The 19605-nt window shown below is 45.3% G+C and overlaps 1 protein-coding gene across 1 annotated transcript in view; it reads left to right on the top strand.

Moving 5' to 3' along the window:
• Window positions 1-19605, top strand: part of JARID2 (jumonji and AT-rich interaction domain containing 2) — a 228036-nt gene that overhangs the window by 96294 nt on the left and 112137 nt on the right. The window contains 1 exon segment of the mRNA XM_032462527.1: window positions 10264-10399. Coding sequence (XP_032318418.1) covers window positions 10264-10399 — 136 coding nt within the window.

The following is a 19605-nucleotide window of genomic DNA, read 5'->3' on the forward strand; positions in this document are numbered from 1 at the left end:
TAAGATTGTTTCTGGAGACCCATTCATTCCCGAAATGACAGGATGCAAACCCATCCCGGGGTGGTCCCAGAGGGTATGATAAAAAGGGGGACAGGGTGAACATGGCGTGATGTTAACGTACATTAAATCCAAGGATAGGATTTATTTCTGTTCTTTAGAATAATCTGAAAATTTTCATACAGTGGCCCCCAACCAAAGCCCTAGTGGTTTCCAGTATAGCATGACCAGATGACCGGTCCTCTGGGAATGTGTGTATGCTTATGTTTTATTTCCTGGATGGAGGTCCTTGCGGGGCCAAAAAAGCCAGCAAGTCAGTCAAGTATTGACTGAGCTTATAAAATGACCCAGCAGTGTCCTGGGAAGAAGCAGAAGTGTAAAAATTGCCCTAACCTTTGGCCATGGTATGGTCCCAGGCCCTTAACCTTGACTGGCCCTGGCAGGAGGCGGGACAGTAATCAATCTCAGAGGCTTGGGTCCCCCTGTTGGTGGTTGGAAGACTGGCTGGTGGAGTGCTGGCTTTTGTCTGGTCTTAATCCCAAAGGATTTATTTTGTAGGGGAATTCCTTAGAAAATGGTTTGAAGGCATTGTAAAGCAGTGTGTGTTACCAGGTTTTCCTTATAGACTGAATCTTATAATACTTCATCCTCAGAATTTTCATATACTCCCGGCAAATCTGAATTGGAACCACTTTCTTGAGACTTGTATGGGTGCATATCTGTTCTTACGTATTTTCGACTCTGGTTTTCTTGTGTAAGGTGAATTGTCACATTCTGGAATATTCCTGCTAGGCTGAGTAGAGCATAAAGATACAAGTTTTGAAGAGTCTCAGGGAGATAAAATGAAATGTGTTGACAAGTAACACAGTCACTCAAAACCCTGTCCAATTAATTGTAAGGACTGCTCTGGAACAGTGCTGTCCAGTAGAACTTTCTGTAAACATTCTGTAGCTGTGCCATTCATTTTGGGAGACATATGGCTGATGAGTACTTGAAATGTGTCTGGTATGACTTAAGGAAGTTAATTTTTTAAATTTAATTAAGTTAATTGTAAATAGCTGCGTGTGGTTGGTGACCACTCTATTGTATAGTGCAGCTTAGAATATGCCATTTGAGGGATTTGGGGGGTATTTTTATTAACCTAAAAATGCTCTAACGATTAGAAGACCCAAACTCAGCCAGAATTCCTTTGGGAACCTGCTTGTTAATAATTTATTCCCAAATGAGGTTGTTGTAGAGGTGCATGTTGGCATTGCTCATTGTTCCTCATTCTGATTTTTTTTCCCAAGACACTGTTCAAATATTTATTTGTAATTTGACTTAGTATCCTCTCCCCTCTCAGTTCCCTCCACTGAAGGTAGATTGCCAGTGCGATTTCTGCTGGATTCTTGTTGTCGATTCCTGTTGTCGATCTCAGGTCTTTTTTGATGATGTTGAAGCAACAAACTGTCAGACCAAGAATTGCGAGGGAGTGGGGGTTTGCACCCTGTGTTGCGTGGCCCTCACTGCTGTTCCCTGACTGCACCGTTTAACCGTGAACGTGCGCCTCTGCAGCCCAGGCTGCTGCTGCCTTGACAACGGCGGTGTCTGACACGCTCAGACGCAAAAGAGCTGACTTGGCAGCTGCCCAGCAGATTTTTATAAAGGCTCAGTTGGTGGCCGGAGATTCAGGCTGTCAGAGTTGTGTTATGCAATAAATCGTTTTCAGCAGAAGTTCTTAATCCAATTTCAGCTGTGGCTTTTTTTTTTAAATAGGCGGTAATCAAAGATAAGTACACATTATTTAATGGGAGTTTGGAAGAAGTAAAACTCTCCTTGCATAAGCATTTTTCAGGCCATTTACTTTATCCTGGGAAGCATGTCTGTTGGAGGAAATTTGCTGCTTGAAGTGCTTTTAATTTAAAACCAAGGCAAAGGAACAACGTTCACAAGTTCAGTAAGTCAATGGCTTCCTGGGCATTTATCTGATTTCTAGATGTGAATATCCCCTGATTTCTCTTTGATGTTTGAGTATTGACAGTTAAACCATTTTATGGAATTTATAAAAATGGGTTTGCAGCAAGTTGATTTGAGAAATTGAGTCGATTTCCAGTGAAGGAAATATTTTGTTAAAAGGGGAAGAAACAGTACTTTTAGCCTAAGTTGTGCCCTTCTCTCACGTTTTCGTTCAATATTTCTCTCTCTCTGGCTCTGTAAACCCTTGATTATATGGAATCTGTGCCAAGAATCAGCATCCCCCCAAAATTATTATTATTATTTTTGATGCTTTCATTGTTCTCTCAAACTGTTGATGGAAGAGGCTGACATTTCAGATGGCAACAACTTGCATTAAGTGGAATGATTTAACAGCAGGTAAATGCAAAACTTGTTCTCTTGGAAATAAAAGACATTCATGGAGAGGTTTCCAGATATTTTTCCCTGGAAGGAGAAAGAATTCCTAATCCTTTCCTCCCCACCTTCCTCCTAGACCAGTCTTTCAAATTTTGTTTTCTTATTGGTCATCTGTGCTGTGGTCAGTCAAACCCACCTTCTCTCTCTGCCACCCCACTCCTATTATGTGGCATTTCCTGTTAATCCAACCCAGGGTGGGGAACTGGACATCACACTTCATTTTTTTTTTTTAAAGGGGTGGAAAGTAACAAATCTGTCCACTCCCAGAGCGTTGGCAAGGTGGATAGAAATGGGATATATGCACATGGTTGTATTGGTAACTCATCCAGTGGCTCCTGTAATCCAAACACATGTTGTTTGTTTTAGGAGTTGTGTAAGTTTTAATAAATAGGTTTCATGTTAGAAGGTTTTCCTGCCTGTGAACCTAATGTTCTCTTTCCTCTCAGTCTCTGTGCCCCCATCTGCTTGTTTTACTTACCAGAGCCTGTGAGGAGCGTCTGACTCACTGTGCCCCTTCCCCATGGAAGCAGGAATGCTTTCTATGGAATGTAGTGCCTTCTGCAAGTGCCTGTGTGCACCCCTACCCCAGCAGGTCGACATTTAAAACATTGGTTCAAGGCTCTGGATTTCAACTTAAAAAGCACTTCTATCCTGCTGTGTCTTGGCTATTGACTTTATTTTTCATAGTGGTGATGTTAAAAATGACCTGTGTGGTAGTGAAGATCTTTCCTTAATGGGTTCAGATCTGCTAGAAGGGTCGTAGTATAACTGGTAGACCTATGCCCTGGTTTCTACCAGTTGTCCCAGCATCATTGTTAACCATGCCCTTGGTTGTGATGATGAATTACTTGGTCACTCTGCCTGCGATTCATGAGTCTCTTAGGCTGTTAACTATCTTTCATTGGGGCCTGTTTCATTTTTAAATAGTTGTATTGTTAGAAAAAATTTTTTTTAAATTGATCAAGAATGTGCTTCCCTAGAACTTATGATTTTTTTTGTCCTTGTTTGCCCTCTCTTGAATCAAGATGGCCTGAATTTGAAACCAGAGGAAAAAACCAAGACAGAGAAATTGCTTACAGACGCTTTGAGAGATGCCCTTAGAACTGATATGCTTTCAGTTACAGAAGGTAGTTGTAAAGGCCAGTCAGAGGAAACTCCCTCCCTCCCCCGCTCCCCTCCACTGCCTCCTCTTACTAGTTTCCAGCTCTAGCTCAGGGTCACAAGTTGTTTCTCATATAACATTTATATTTGCCTCTTGTAATTAGTAATTTTAATGGTGCTTTCATGTAGAAGCCAATGTGAGTTACACGTTTAATGTTTACTCTTTAATAACAAATTTCTGAGTTTCAAAATTTCACTTCCTGATCTGGCACCTGCCACATAGTGGACTGGTGGACTGGTGGAGCTGGTGACTGTGCCATCCCCTGGTTCTCTCCAGCCATGGAACCTTTGGGCAAGATACTGAAGCTCATTTAAAAAAAAAAAAAAAGACAAAACACGAAGAGTTTTGTGATTCCTTCGACTTTCCCATCCCTTTTAAACTAAAGGGAGAAAGTATGGTGTGAACCTTGTACAAAGGGAGGCTGAGCAGAGAATTACAGGAGTTAATTACTCCTAAGTGCTGAGCCCAACATCTAGCATGTAGTGAGCACCCGGTAGACGTTTGCTGTTGTTATCCAGTTGGCACTCTGTCTCCATGGGTTCTGCATTCCTGGGTTCAACCAATGGAGGATTGAAAACATGCAGGGGGAAAAAAATTTCAGAAAGACACAAAAAGCAAAACTTGAATTTGCCCCACCAGCAAATATATAAATATTTGCTCCACCTGTAAAAATGTAAACAGCATTTACATTGTATGAGGTGACAAGTAATCTAGACATGATTTAAGGTGTACAGTGGATGGATGTGGATGTTGGTAGGCTACATGCAAATATAACCATTTGTATGAGAGACTTGAGCATCCTGGGATCTTGGTATCATTGGGCGTTCCTGGAGCCAATCCCCCGCTGATACTCAGGGATGGCTATAACCATTACCATTTTTCATATTCCCCTGTTATGACTCCAGGGGGTATCGTCCTCTGCCTAGCACCTGTTTTGTAAGCTTGACTGACCTGGCGTCCCTGTTTTCTTGCACTAAAGCATTTGAGTGCTCTAAGGAGTATTGGAAGCTGTAAGGAGTATTAGAAGCCCATCTTGTTGAAGAGCTGGCTGTCACTGGAGAGCAGAAGCCAAGGAAGCCTCCGCTGGGCCCTGTGGCCTAGTGGAGGGCATGGCTTTACTGTATCAGTGACCTGATCAGTTTTGAGACAGTCAGTTACAAGAATCCTTGGTGCCGTTAGAGCACATTAAATCAGTAACCCAGCGTTTTAAAGCATGGGCCATGGAGAGGTGATTTGAACGGTCAGCAAATTTATGTTAAGACGGTTTTGGGCTTTATTTAAAGTAGCATTGGTTTGAATTTTCGCCATCAGTGGAGGTTGGGGTAGGTACTGAAGTACTTTGAAAACAGCCAGAGTTTAAGTCCTGCACACTTACATCAGAGCCCCAGCCTTTCTCCATGAAGGTGCGTGGGTAGGAGAATCTGCAGCCTGTCCTATCAAATAAACCTGGTTAAAGAGAACAACTCGATTTATGTTCTCATGCACAGTGACTCTTTTTGTGACCTTTTTGTTTTTAGTTTTTGCCTTAGCAATCAGGAGACCATCACAGAAAAATTCTATAACTTGGAGCCATGATTTGTTTTTTGTTTGTTTGTTTGTTTGTTTGTTTGTTTTGAGTTGGATTCGGGCCTTCCTTTGGGTTTTGTTGTAATGGAGAAAACAAAGTATCTCCGCCCCTGCCCCCACCCCAAATAAAACTACCATGGAGGGTATAGTTAGCTGCAAGCTTAATGAGATCCAACCGTGTAATGTGGCCGCATTATAGTGTATCCTCACTTTTGGATTTGTGCAAGGAAATAGAAATGATCTTATTGCACATGTTGGCCCTGTTCTGGAATACTGTTTATTCACATGTTGAAATGTATGTTTTATTCCGGGCGTCACATTTTAAACGGAAGTCACCCCAATTTGGGTAATCAGAGAATGAGGATTTGAGAGACTGTGTTACATAGGAACGATTCAAGGAACTAACACTACTTAGTGCCTTACTTTTTTTTGTTGATTTCACTTTTTGCTATTTGGTCACTTGTTTTAATTCACTGAATTGAAGTCAAAGGGATTTCTTAGAATATATTAATACAGACCTCTTATTTCTGACAGTAGAAATGGCACAGTTAGATGGAGTTCGGGAGCATTCATCTTGGGGTTTCCCCTTATCTTTCCCTTTGCCTTTACTTTGACGGGAATGAGAAAGTGATGTGAAATGGGCAGGATGGGGAACCAGTGTGTACAGCCGAGCTTCTGAAACTTTCATGTGCATGCGAATCACCAGCGGATCTTAAAATGAAGATTCTGATTAAGTAGGTCTGGGGAGGGCCCCAAGAACCTACATTTCTAACAACTCGCCAAGTGGTTAAGGCACTGGTGGTCTTGGGTGCGCATTTGGAGCTGCCGGGATATGGACGGAGGTGGGAAGAAGGCGGCTGTCTCTCTCCCGGGACCGTGGGCTTTGGAAAAGTTGTTGCTTAGATGGTGCTGCCCACTGCAGGGTGTGCAGTGTCTTCACGCCTTACTTTCTGTGCTCCTTTTTCTTACACGTCTGTCATAAAACTTGGAGCAGGTAGAGGTTATGCTGTGCTCTGTTTTTCCTTTTAAGAAAAAGGTCATGACCATAAGCATTCTAGTTTAATTCCTGACCTATTTCCATTTTTGACAAGAAATTATCCAGTTACTTCAAAGAATGGCAGATGTTTTGCAAATGAAAATAACACTGTCTCACTATTACTTTCAAAGGTCTTACTACTCAAATCTTCCATTTGCCTAAGAAAGGTATTTTTCACAGTCCATAGCAAACTGAACCTAGAGCTAGGTGTTCATTTCCCCCTGTTGCCCCTGTTGGCAGACCCAAATATTTTTATTTCAGTGTTAGCAAAGCATTTGTTTTGGGCTCGGGGAGAACCAAGTAAGAGATTGGCGGGTGGGAATGAGGAAAGGTGGGAGCTTGAACTGTTCTTGCCATATTTTTGATGGGCCATTAACCTAGAGGTCTTATTGAAACCCCATTTGGCAAGGGGTGTTTTTAAATGATGAATGCAGTTCAGAAGAACCGACGCACACTCTCGGCAACTGAATTTGTATCAGAATGAGTGAGGTTGCTGGACTCCTGTACCGATGGCTGTGATTCCTCCTGTATCTGCCTTTATGAAGCGGACCAGTAGAGGAGAAGGGACTGGGTGCTTGGTTTAGTGGAGGAAGCTTGGAAAGGATCTCTCTGTGTTTAGTGCTGCAGTTCAAATCCCGAGTGATTCCCTCAGGGGAGGGAGAGCCGCGTGGTTTGAAGTGGCCCAGGAAGGCCAAACGGAAATAATGTGGATTTTGAAAACTGAGGCCCAATTGGGCTGTTTGACAATAGTGATTTGGGAGTGAATATTTGAATACAGGAGGCTGGGGGTGGGGGTGGGGGAGGGTATAATGAGAGAAGCCTGAGAGAGCGAGGAGGCGCCTGTGTGCGTGTGATGGTGACTGGTAGGTAGAGGGGCCACGGGAACGGAAGAGGTGTCTGTGAAGGACTGGTTAGTGTTTAGCTGAGGGTAAGGGACTATGATGGGGTCACTAGATTGGAGCCCTGCAAGGCCATGTGGGCTTTGAGATGGGCAGTGTGTGTTCTGCAGGGAACTAGGCGGTTGCAGAAGGGGTGGTGTGGCCACCGGGTTGGGGATTTCTCCAGGATGTGGACACCACAGGCTTACGGCTGAGAATGAGAGGTGTCACCTGGGTTACTAACTGGAGTGTTTCATGGGGAGGAGCTGTGATTTCAGTCAAGAAAATTGTCGTGATTTCATACTTCGCCCATCCTGGATGTTGGCAAGGCCAGGCCCCGGCAGGCCACGTGTGGATGACCGTCTGTGGGAAGCCTGCCTTCTAACGAGGGAGTTTTGTCTGAGCTGTTCTCTAGAGCACTCAGCATTTGGCCTTTCACAACGGTGATGAGTGTCAGGCCCCTGAAGTACCTTCTTTCTGGTTTCCCACGACCCCAATTTACACAGCGTGGTGTTGCCTGGGCGTTGGGTGCAGGCCCATCTTACCTTCCGGCACCTCGCCTTCCACTGGGGAGGCTTGTGAGCGTAACGTAGTGATTCATCATGGCTCTGCAGCTGCGAACGCCAGTTTGATTTTTAATCTCTGAATTATTACTTACCTGGTGAGTCTTTGGAAACAACAGAGTCAGCTTCTTAACCTACTAGGTTTGTGTCTTGCATCATTTGAGGGAGATGACAAGTCTTGACCGGCACTGTCAATTGTGTGTTTTTTTAAGTTTGATTTTTAATGTCAAGAACTTGAAACCCCATATTCTGTGCCCTGGATTTGCTTCTCTTGCATTTAAAGCACTTCATGGGTGTCAGGGGGCCTCTGGGGTCACGGAGCGAACCTTCAGTGCGTCTTCCTTTGCAGGAGTTTTCATCTCACGTGGTTTACTTAGACTTTTAATTAGGCTTTAGTTGTCGGGGTGTAATTTCTCTGCATGGGGGCCTGGAGTCAGAATGAAGGCACTAGTCTGAACAGGAGGCAGTAAATTGCCGTAGGAGTTTTACATTGAAAGCTATTTTGGGGCTTTGTAATGTATAAACTGTGTATGTAGAAATAATCGTTTATAATCACAGCACTGTTTGTTGTGGAGATGTAAACCCTGAGAGTAGGAACCTGGTGGAGACGGAGAGAATTCTGCCTTCCCTGGATCCTGAAAGGTGGATTGCCGCCTAATAGGCCTGGGCGCTTCCTGAAGTTGTGCCTGTCCTTCAGTTGAGGCTAGAGGTGCTCTCATGCCCATCCAAGGGAGTTGCTCCAAGAGTGGATTTGGCCACGTTGTGCTTTTCATGCAGCTGAACCTTCCTCTTAACTCACCGTAGTTACATGGGCTCCCCAAGTGGGGTCTGGTCAGTGCTTCATTTTTCTGGCTTTTAACCGTGCGTTTGGAACACCTCTGGTGACTTGGACCCAGTAGCAGTTAAGAAGTTATGCATGTTCCTCCTGTCGGGTGGAGGCAAAGTTTGCTGTCGTCCCTGTGAGCCGCGACCACCACCACCCTGGTCTGCAGCCGACTGGGCTCTCCCAGGAGGGCGACTGGGGAGACAGGATGTGCCTCTTCCCCTGGAGGTAACGGAAATCTCAGCCCGGCAGGCCTGCAGCAGTGAGGGACGTCCTGGACGTGGTGGAAATCCTAGCTCTTCTCTCCCGGGCCTTCTCTTCCCCTAATTACAGAAGATGGAGAATCACTGTCATTCTAGGAAATCCTGGAAGCTTAACAGGCGCACACTTATGTTATTTAGGGCTTAGAGTCCGTGCGGCTGGATTTCCAAGGTGCAGTTTTTGTACGCAGAGTGTAGCTGAAAGAGGCCTCAGATAAGCTACCCCCTTGTCTAGTCCCACGGAGGTTTTCGTGACCCGGTGGCCCGCAGAGAACAAACCACTTCTGTGGAGCATTCCGAGCAGCAGCACCAGCCTGACTCCGGGATACCTGGCCTCCTGTTTGAACAAAAGGCACTGGAATATCCAACATCCTGCTCAGTAAAGCCTGAGTGTTCATGTCTTCCTTATTCGCTTAAGGCCCTAAATATCTGAGAATGCTTCCATCTCTAAATTGAACTCTTAGACACTGCTTAAGTGTTGAAGTAGGTGTGTGACGGTAAGGACTTCTTAGATTGGCAGACAGTGTGCAGATACCCGTGGAAGAGAACCTGTGACTGTCCCCAGCTGTGTGAAGCAACACTTTAAACCTTGAAAAACCTTCTTGCTGGGTCCCTGAAACAGTGAACTCAGCGTGGACACCCGTTCCACCATCTCTGTCTTCCCAGACTTGGCGCTTGTCCTGCCTCAATCCCTGCTGGTCTTTAACGTTTCTGTCTTTACTACTGGAATTGCTGGAGTGGTCTCTGGGCTGCTGCTGGTTCTTTGGTTCCCCCACCCACTAGCCCAGCCTTTATTTTATTCATTCATCTCTCTGGAACTTGTACTGGATCTGATACGACAGAAGGGAGCCACACTTTTACACAAGACCTTCAAGACCTGTTATTAACTTGTGTGTATTCTTTTCAAAAAACCATTCCTCCTACCACTGCATTTTCTACTCCATCAAGATCCATTGCCTCTTTCTGCAGTGGTCTCTCTCTTCTTTCTCTCTCTCCCTTTCTTTCCATCCTGCCTCTACCCAGCTCCCCTTTTGGGGACTCATTTCCTTAAAAGGCCAGTGCAGATTCAATTTCATTTCTTCTGACTGAATTTTAAATTCCTCCAAAGCAGCACCAACCCCCAACAACAACAACAACTTTTCCAAGAGTGTAGCACATACTTGTAGGGCACATGCCTCTCTGGCATTACTCAGTTTAAAAAGCTCCAGTACAGAGGTGCATTGCATCTCCTGTTGTGGGTGCAATCACTCTTTCCTAGACTTTGCCAGGAGTATAAAACTTCAGTATTACTAGTTCATGATGGTATTTGGGGCTGGGGCGTAGAAAGGATGAGAGATGGTTGTGTCTTTCTTCCAGTCCCTTTGCGGCCCTTTGGGGAGTTCTTTTCCTCAGGTCTCTGCAGGTGTCGGAAGGCCCAGTGCCACCCCTTCAGCAAAGGATTTGAGTTCTCATCTCCGGAACTGGGTCTCGATCACACATTACTTGCTTGGATTTTTTTTTTTTTTTAAGTTTATTCCTACTCTTAGTATTTGCTTGCTTTCTTTTGAGTAACTTCCCGTCTCCCCATTCTTCCTTATGTCTCTCCAGGACGACAGTGATGGGATCCCGTGGTCAGAGGAAAGGGTGGTACGTAAGGTCCTTTATTTGTCTCTGAAGGAGTTCAAGAACGCCCAGAAGAGGCAGCACGGTGAAGGCATTGCTGGGAGCCTGAAGGCGGTCAATGGTGAGTTGCCTGTTTTGCTGGATTTGATGATGTCTCTGGGCCTGGCCTTGTTTCTGAAGTGGACGTGCTTTGGGTGACTCGTGCTTCTCAGGCCGGGCCCCTAACGGCAGCTATTCGGGACATTCTGTTGGGTTTATAGGTTCATTTTCATGGTGCATAATATAATTGGCAAGGTGCCTTAGTTAGTCTGCCCTATGGGCAAGACCAGGGCTGCGATCTGGTTTCTGCTGTGGAGCCCGACTTCCAGGTTTTTTATGCGGCTATCTGTCTCTCTACCCAAGTATGATGGTGGAAGCCTTTGCTGTTCTTGCTGAAATGTGGTGGCTTGATTCTTATCCCCTGTTTATATGGGAAGTAGTCTAAATCTGTGTGCCTGCGTCCCTTCCTGCTCTCTCTTTGGCTCCGCAGCTGCCTGAGGCCCGGCTTCCTTGTTGAGCAGGCCAGGCAGGTGGCTGCGCGGCAGCAGGTGGACAGTGGCACAGAACTCCTGTGCTATGCGTCGGGAAGTGCACCTCATCCTGTTTGGTTATCAAACAGATCTGTGGAAGCCGGGGGAGGAACCTTGCTCCTCCCTGAGCTTATTCTGATGTCTCTTTTCAACAGGATTAACATGACTCAGGTGAAATCATCCAGTGAAGACCATTTCAGAACTAGCATGTGGTTATTTTACCTACGGCTTATATTTTATCTCAGGGGATGTGGCCGTGGCAGCATTGCACAGCCTCTCTCATGCTTATTAATCTCTTAGAATCTAATGTAAATGTGAATGAATTGATCATGTTCTGGTTTGTACTTGCTTGGAGCAAGAAGATGAGGAAGAAGAGATTCTGCTTTTCTTTTTTGAGTCTTTGCTGTCATCAGGGGATAATAGAGTCATCACACATGGGGAACCTGGCCGCTTGCCAGGGTGCAGAGGGACAGGTTGACTTACGGCCTCCCGTTTCTTTCCATCCTGCTTAGTTGTAAGGTGACTTGTCTGAGAGTTGCTTGTTGGAACCAGTGCTTCCAGACAGGACCCATTGGCACTCTGTTTCCATAAGGCCATGACGAGGTTTTCTGAGATGACCTCTCTGAACTCCCCCGGGATCTCCTCTGCAACCTACCCATGTTCTGCTAGTATTGTGTGACTTGAAACAGAAACCCCCTGAAGTCTGAGTCAGTGTGTACGGGAAAGGCCCATTTGTGAATCTTTCGCATGTGCAGAAGCAAAATAAGTCAAAGAATCTTGCCACAGTTGCACAATTTGGACCCTGTATATTCCTGCGTCTCCTACAAGGTGGGGACGCCACCCACTCCTTGGCTGCCTGTAATTGAGTAAACACCAAGCCCTGTGTCTATTTAGAGGGCATGTGATGTGATCGTTCTTTGTCACGGCTTCATGTTGAACACAGGGTTTTGCTTTACGTTTTTGAGGGGAGGGTGATTGGGAGGAGAGGCTCCTTGGACCCCGGAGTAACAGTAGAGCTGTGGATGCTGTGGGTTTCGGTCCTACTGCTGTGGCAGTCGTGTTCTTATTCTGTTCAGGAGTGGTGATGCCTTAGTGCTTTAGGAGTCTGTCAGCAATTAAAAAAACCACCCAACTGGGAAAAGTCAGCTTTCAGGACAAGAAGGTAGCCAGGTGTCCAGGATTGAATAAAGGCGGAATTTGGGTAGAAGAACAGAAACTAAGTCATTCAAGAAGCAACTAGTGCTGCCAGCCAGTTGGCCAAACACAGCCCTCGTTTTCATTGGCACAGTCACAGAGGTGGCGATATTGAGGAAGGAATTCTAAGAATAAAGTTGGCAAAGATATCTCTGTTGGGATCATTGAAGACTTTAAAGAATTCTTTAAAACCTGCATTTAAAAAAAGGTACTTTTTGTTTGTTTGTGGTAGGTGATCTCTCACCCTGATAAAGACTGACTGTTTTTTAAATACTAAGACATCATGGCTTCCGTCTTTTGGTTGTGACGTTGCTGTGAACTTTCCCTTTTCTGCTTCATGTTGAGTGTTGTGCAGGCAGTATTCCAAGGCCACCTTTTTCTTATTCTGTATATTGGATTTTGATAGTAGTGCTAATAAGTAAACACATCGCCTTGTTTCAGAACTTATTTGTGTTTTAAGAATAATTTCCTTAAAGGCAGCTAGCAAAGTGTGCTTTCTTGTTTGGAGGCTACTGGGAAGCACAGAAATCATGGGAATAACTCCTCCTCTGTAGGTCCCAGCATCTCAGGGGTGCTCTCCTAGGGGGATGTGATCCAGAGAAGGCATAAATAGCAGGCAGCCTCCAGGACTGTGGGGGAGCAGCTATGATTGCAAGCAGCGTTGTCTCTGAATGTGTGTACATACGTGTGCTTCAGTGTGTAGCACTTGAGTTTGAATGGATGCTTTGTAATAGATCATCGTTCATATACTGTGCAATAGAATGACCTTGTCTTGAGCTGTACGTCACAGCACACTATTTGGGGTTCTTCATTGTGGGGCAAGAGAAGATAGGTTAGTTGTGGGAGAAGAGTGGTTTTAACAGTCATGCTTTTCCTTTTTTTTTTTTTTTCGGTCCCCCATTCCCTTGAGATTCGTTTTCAAAAGTTGAAAGTTTTTTGTTTCAAAAGTTCCATTGGTCCTGGTTGGTTGGTTTGTTTCTTTTTTTGGTGGGAGGGGGATTAGGCTCATTCGTTTGTTTAATAATTAATTAATGAATTAATTTTTAGAAGAGGCACTGGGGATTGAACCCAGGACCCCATGCATGCTAAACATGCACTCTACCACTTGAGCTATACCCTATCCCCCCATTGGTCTAGTTTTAATTGTGACAGGAAGTTGTCTGGTGGTAGAATTTTGAAACTGTCCAGCACAGAGCCTCACTGGGTGGTGTGATATGAAAGTGCCCGGACAGAGGTGAGAGCAGGTGCCTGTACCCCAGATAGCATGGTGTTGGGGTGACTCTCTCCCCCACTTCCCTTTTCTTGCTTTGCAGCTCGGGGATCTTGGATGGTGAGGTACCTCTGAGACCCCTGGCAGTTTTTGTTGTAATGGGAAGAAAACATTCTGAGTGTTCTCTGTGGTAGTGACTTTCCCAGCGTCACATGGTTATTTTTTATGCAGTAGCAGAATTGGAATTACAGCTCAAGTCATGTAACTTTGACTCCAGTACTTACTTTAGAACGCAGAATGGAATGAGAATGACACCATATCTTTGCAACAGTAGTATTGAAAAAAAGGCATTTTGGTTTTTTCTCCCTATATTAAGTAAAGACGTTTCTGGGTTATTGGTCTTCCCAGAGTTTCTTGGGAAAATTCAATTTAAAAATAATATTTTGAGTTGGCAATAGCATGGGCTTGACGTAATTTTTTTTCTATCTAACTGGGAAACGAATTGGCAGCCCCTTGGCTGCGCCCCTTGTGTGAGGAGGGCCGGGGTCTGGTGTCTGTTAACAAGCAGGGTGCCAGCAGCAGCAGCTTGTCTCTCGGTGGCTGAGCTCCACCGCCCGCTCCTGCAGGTCTCGTACAGTGGTAATAACCCACGCAGACAGAAGATAGTAGAGAGGCCTCACATTTTATGTTGTAAAATCCATGTTTGCCATCAGTCTTGCTTTTGTGGTTCTAAAGTGACAAGGAAGGAGTGTTTTTGCCTACTAGAGGGAGCGAATGTGTGCTGGAACAGCCTCGTGGATTGTCCTGTAGGAGTCGAAGCCATCATTACAGCTGGTTAGTTAGAGCCAGGCTTCGGGGGGAGGTGGCACTAAGATTTCTGCTGAATGCGGGCCTTCTGTCTCCTTCCTGTGTAGATTGCGTTGCTTTTTGCTGGCGGTGATAGATGGACGAAAGCTTCTGAAAGGGCTGGCTGAGGCTGAGGCCACTCTCTGAGGGCCCTTGGCCTGCTGGGGCTGAAATTAGGAACATTTAAATAATAACATGCTACACACATAATGAGTACACATAATTACACGGTAAGAGAGGGGAGCTATTAGCTGTATTCGAATTTCATTTGCTTCCTATAAATTTCATCTGAGATCTCAAACACTCTGGCCAGCTATAGAGCCTTGACTAGATTTCAGGGATACTGCATCTTTTTTTCTTAGAATCTTCCAGTAGTTGTGATAGCTGGAACCTGTCTTGAGAGCTTCTGTTTTTGCCAGTTATTGTTCCAACCCTTTACCTGTGTTTCATGCATTTAATCTTCAGAACCAACCATTTTATAGACGAGGAAACTACACAAGGGTGGACTAGCAGTTTGCTCACACGAATAGTATGGGGCAGAGCCAGGATTTAAACCCTGGCTTTCCACACAGAGTTCCCCTGCTTTTAACTACCACTTAGGTAAATAGAGGTAATTTTGGAACCATCTATAAAAGGTAAGATTCCAAAAATATGAAATTTAGGAGGGTGAGTGTGGTTCTGGGCTTTATTAGCACTTAGAATTGAGTTGGTAGTCAGGGGGAGTCAAAAACTGCACTCCTCCTGAATGGCTGCCCTCCTTACACACACATACATTCATTATTTCTTTCTGTTTCTTCACCTAGCGATACAAATCTGTATTTTTAATACTGTCATCGACCCAGCCGGCTGGCTGAGGGCTGCCACTCATCTCCATGAGGTGGTGAGAGAGGCAGTGGCCTTGCTGGCAACACCGGCCAATTTGTAGCCAAGGACCGGAGTTAGAAGTGCAGAGACAGGACCCCCTGCACCACCGTCCCCACCGGCACTATCTTTAAAAAAAGAGTAGAATTTTTATTGACTCTCTTCAAAATCTTTCTCAAAGATTACTGATGTCTATGGAGTGAAACATATGCCCAACTCCTGCAAATTCAGTTTACAGGATAAAATTAAAATGACTTGTGAGTCAAAATCAACGTCTGGGTGTTCTTGGAGCCACATTTGAACGAGGGCAGTGGTTGTAGAGTTGCCTTCCCTCGGCCTGAAGCTCGCGCGCGCATCCTCCGTGAGCTGTGGGCAGCAGCGGCTGCAGGCTGGGCCGCGAGTCTCAGACGTTTCTTACCCGTGTCCCCGACATCATTCCATGTGACAGACAGCTGGGTGCAATGAGGGCGAATATACTTCTTGAAAACAAATTAAATTTATTCTTCGTTGAAAAACAAAGCTGCAGCTGTCTTGGAAGACTGTAGAGTCGAGAAGGCTTGATTTCTTTCTGTCGGTAGCTGTTTTGTCGTGGGTCTGTTTATGACCTTGAGTCAAGCAGGTGGGGCATGTCTAGATAGAGTTCCCGTTTGATCAGTACCTGATGGAGTTCTTCAGGAAGCAGAAGAGTAGGAAGCATTGTGACTGATAAAAACGGAACTGAAGTTGCTTTTTTTGGAGGAGTCAGAGTAGCTTATTTCATCTCCTCTAAGATGCCATTGGTTGATGCATTATTATTTTATGTAAGAAAGGAAAAAATACTTCCAGTTATATAAGCCATCATCATTGTGAGGTGCTTCTAACCAGAGAAAAATATGTGTGACTTGTTACCAATGAAGCACAACAAAACACAGTGAAATGCTTTAAAAATCAGATGTTTGTGACTGTTGGGTTTGGTGTGAGGAGGCTTCGCTGGGAGGTGGGTGATGTGAAAGGCCCAGCGTTGAGCAACCAGGAAAAACTTAATCAAAGAAGTTGCGTTTAGAGAGGGGCCTTGAAAACTCTGGGGCTTTTTGAACAAGGGCTGAGGATTGGGACAGGGGAGTGTTGGGGGCAGGGGTGAGGACCAGTAAATAGATATTTGCCAGGAGTGTGGATGTCACAGTCCCGTGGGACAAATGGCAGGTTTCTGTGGCCAGCCTGCTTGTCCTACTCTGGCACCAAGGGACTGGTGAGCCCGCCTGCAGAGTTACAGATTGCTAGAGCAGGAAGGGACTTTCGGAGGTTTTAGGTCAGACTCACATTTTACAGATGAGGTATTTTGAACCTTGATGATGAGCTTAACTGGAAGGAATGGACCATGCCGAAGACTGAGTGGAACCGGAAAGCCAATATAAGTGATGGTGAGACACCAGCCTTCCCAGTAGGCATGGCTGCTTGGGAGGAGGTTAATGCACTCGTTTCCCTTCACTGTGCTTGAGACCCGCTGCCTTGCAGCGTCCGCAGCCTGCTGCCTTTGGCATTTCTGCAGACTCGGTGGTGGCTCCCCAGCACATCACTGTCGGTCGGCCTGGACTGCTAATGGGAGAGGCGACCACACCGGTAGTGTCTCCGGGTGTGGGAGAGGCGTGTGATGTCTGAGCTTGGGACAGTCGAGTTCTTAGAGCAGCCCAGTTTTGAGGGGTGTTGAAGGCAATTGAAAGCAAGAGGCTGAAAACCTGCTGTGGTCTGGGATGGTTTTTGAAGCTCTTCCACCTCTAAGTGTCTGTCTTTGGGCAGCGCCTCCCATTGCGCACCCAAATCCATTTTTCTCGTCTCTACTAGGACACCACTCTGGGAAGTATCCCTCCTTTCTTCTGCATTATTTATTCTATACTAAATCATTTTCAAAGCATGTTGTGGTTTCTCCCATAAAATAAATCCTCTGTTATTCCTGTCTCCCCCCACCCTGCTGTTCATTTCTTTTTCTTTATAGCATAATTTCTTGAAAGAAAATGTCGTAACAGTTAATCTCCCTCTATTATTCGTATTCATATTACTGTCCTCTCCCCACTCACTCTCTTTTGAACCCCCAGAGTCAGGCCACTTGCCAAGGCTAATAATGACCTTGATGGCTACATCCAGTAATCACTGTGGCTTTAGTTGCCCATTTCGCTGTGTTTGACACAGTGATTCTCTCCTAAACTCTGTTTGCCTACTTGCCTTCTGCGCTTTGATTTCTTGATAGTCTTGTGAACTTGAGGTTTCCCAAGCCAGCTCTGTATGTCCACTCTCTCATCTGCTCCTTGCCTGTCTTCCCATTGCCAGTAAATACCGGTTCCTTTTCTTTGGCTGCTTTGCTTAAAATCTTGGAGTTATCTGGTACTTCTCTATTTTTTCCAGATTTTGCGAAACCCATTTATTCTAAACTCACACTGTCTTCTGGAACTGGGTTGGCAGCACTGCCACCAGTCCATATAGTCTCTAGCTTGAGCTAGGATTCCTAAAGCTCTCTGTTTCTGCCTTTTAACCTTTCCTGGCAGCAGCCACAACAGTCCTTTTATAAATGCAAATCATTACACCCCTGCAGTCTTCCCCTGTCTATCTTGGCGTCTCTATTAGCGTGAAAGCTAAACATCCTTACCCTGGACAGCTGATGTGTCCCCGTAGTATCTCTCTGGTCTTACCTGCCTGTCTCTTCCTCACCTCTGTCTCACCTGATGTTCCAAAGGTACTGAGTAGTTCACTCTTGCCTCAGAATTTTTCTGTTGTTGATGCTTCTTTCTAGAACTCTCTCTTTAGGCCCCTACATGACTTGATTCCTCCCAGGGTCCTGTTCATATGTACCCTTACTGGAGACTCCTTCCTTGAGCATCTGATTAAAACTTGTGCCTTTACCTGTTACCCTTTAGCTCCTTAGCTTGAACTATTTTTCTGTATAGAATCCTCACTGCCTGATGTTGTATTATGATTGTTTATTATAAGCTCTCTCCCCACAGTAGATTGTAAGTTCCAGGAGAGAGAAGCTTCATCCGTGTTGACTGCTGCCATATGCACGACTCCTGGCCACTTTCTGTAAAGCCACGTGGTCGCCTGCACACCAGCCGTGCCCCGACCCCCGCCCAGCACCCCTCTGCCCCTCTGCTCCTCTCTGTTCAGGGGTTTGTACCACTGCTCACTCCTGTTCTCATTTTGGGAACACACACACCTTGACCCTCCAGTCCTCTTGCCCCAGATCAGAGCCCATGCTGTTTTACCTGTCACCAGAGTGCCTGTTGATTTCATAAATGTAGTGTGTTTATAAGTCTCATTATCATAAACAGTCTTAGAATTGGGTCACCATTTTCCTCTTTGTTTTTGAAGCACATTTGTTGAATACCTACCTAGTACAAGGTACATAGTTTGGTAGTTTAAATTAAAATTGGGCTTTTAAGAAAGTTGAAGGTGCCCTCTTTAATTCTCGTAACAGTACGGCAATTATACTATTACTATCACAATTGTGCATTTGATTAGTGGGTCTCAGATGTAAAGCAACTTGTATAAGGCTGCAGAGCTAAAGAAGTGGTCAGATCAGGGTCTGAACCCAGGACTCCTGACCCCGTATCTTGCCCCCTCTTTTGTTTTTAAACTTGAGGAAAACTTTACAGTCTGTGAAATCACTTATCTTAGGCGTGCAATTCCCTGAGTTGCCAAATGCACATGTTCCTGTGTGAGCAAGGCTCCAGCGTAGATACAGGGCTTCTCCATTGTTCCAGAGAAGTTTCTCCCTGCCCCTTGTAGTTCACTCAGATTCTTCAAAGTGTGTGCTCATTTGGGGGTTTGGCTACATGGCTGTTTCTATTTTTAGATGCTGTTTTGATTATACATGAGTTTATGATGTTTCCCTAGGTTGTACCAGATGCTTGAGCATGTCTGCTGAGACTTGAAAATGCCTCAAAGCCAGAGGCTCATGTGTGTCTGGTAAGCCACTCTTGGAGGTGGCTTTAGGAAGTGTTTGAACGAGAACCCCACATTGGACTTTCTCATAGATGACGTTCACTAGCTTGTGGTGGCCTTCGTGGAGCCAGGTTCTCAATCCTAAGCTTGCGTCGTGGCTTTCCTTCTGAGCTGCTGCACCAGTCCAGACCAAGTGGCCTTTCAAACAGTTGTTTCTCATCGTCTTCCTTGTCTCCTTTCTCTCGATGCGTGCCCCAGCGCCTCCCCATCCCCACCCTGCCCTTGTGGCACTGTTCTCAAAGTGTTAAGAATACTCAGCCTTAATGTTACAATTCAAGACATTCTAGAACTGGGGGCCAAGACTTGGCTTTTCCCCAAAGACAGGCTAAAGGGATATGTGTATGCCATGTCCTTTCTCTTCTAATACAGTGTGTTTTCAGTTAGATTGATTCTCTGTAGGACCCCATGATCTACCTAATGGCCATGAGGATGCAAAGACATGTGGCAGCATGGTGCGATGGCTAATTTCTGTTCATTTTCTTGTGGCTGTGGTGTAAGCCAGTATATTAGTCAGCTTGTGCTGCCGTAACAAAATACCATAGATTGAATGGCTTAAACGACAAAGCTTTACTTTTCCTAGTTCTGGAGGCTAGAAGTCCCAGATCCAGGGTGCTGGCCACTTCCCGTTCTTGGTGAAGCCTTGCGTCCTGACTGTGTCCTCACATGGCTGAGGGG

This window comes from Camelus ferus, chromosome 20, assembly GCF_009834535.1.
Source record: "Camelus ferus isolate YT-003-E chromosome 20, BCGSAC_Cfer_1.0, whole genome shotgun sequence".
Lineage (NCBI taxonomy): Eukaryota > Metazoa > Chordata > Mammalia > Artiodactyla > Camelidae > Camelus > Camelus ferus.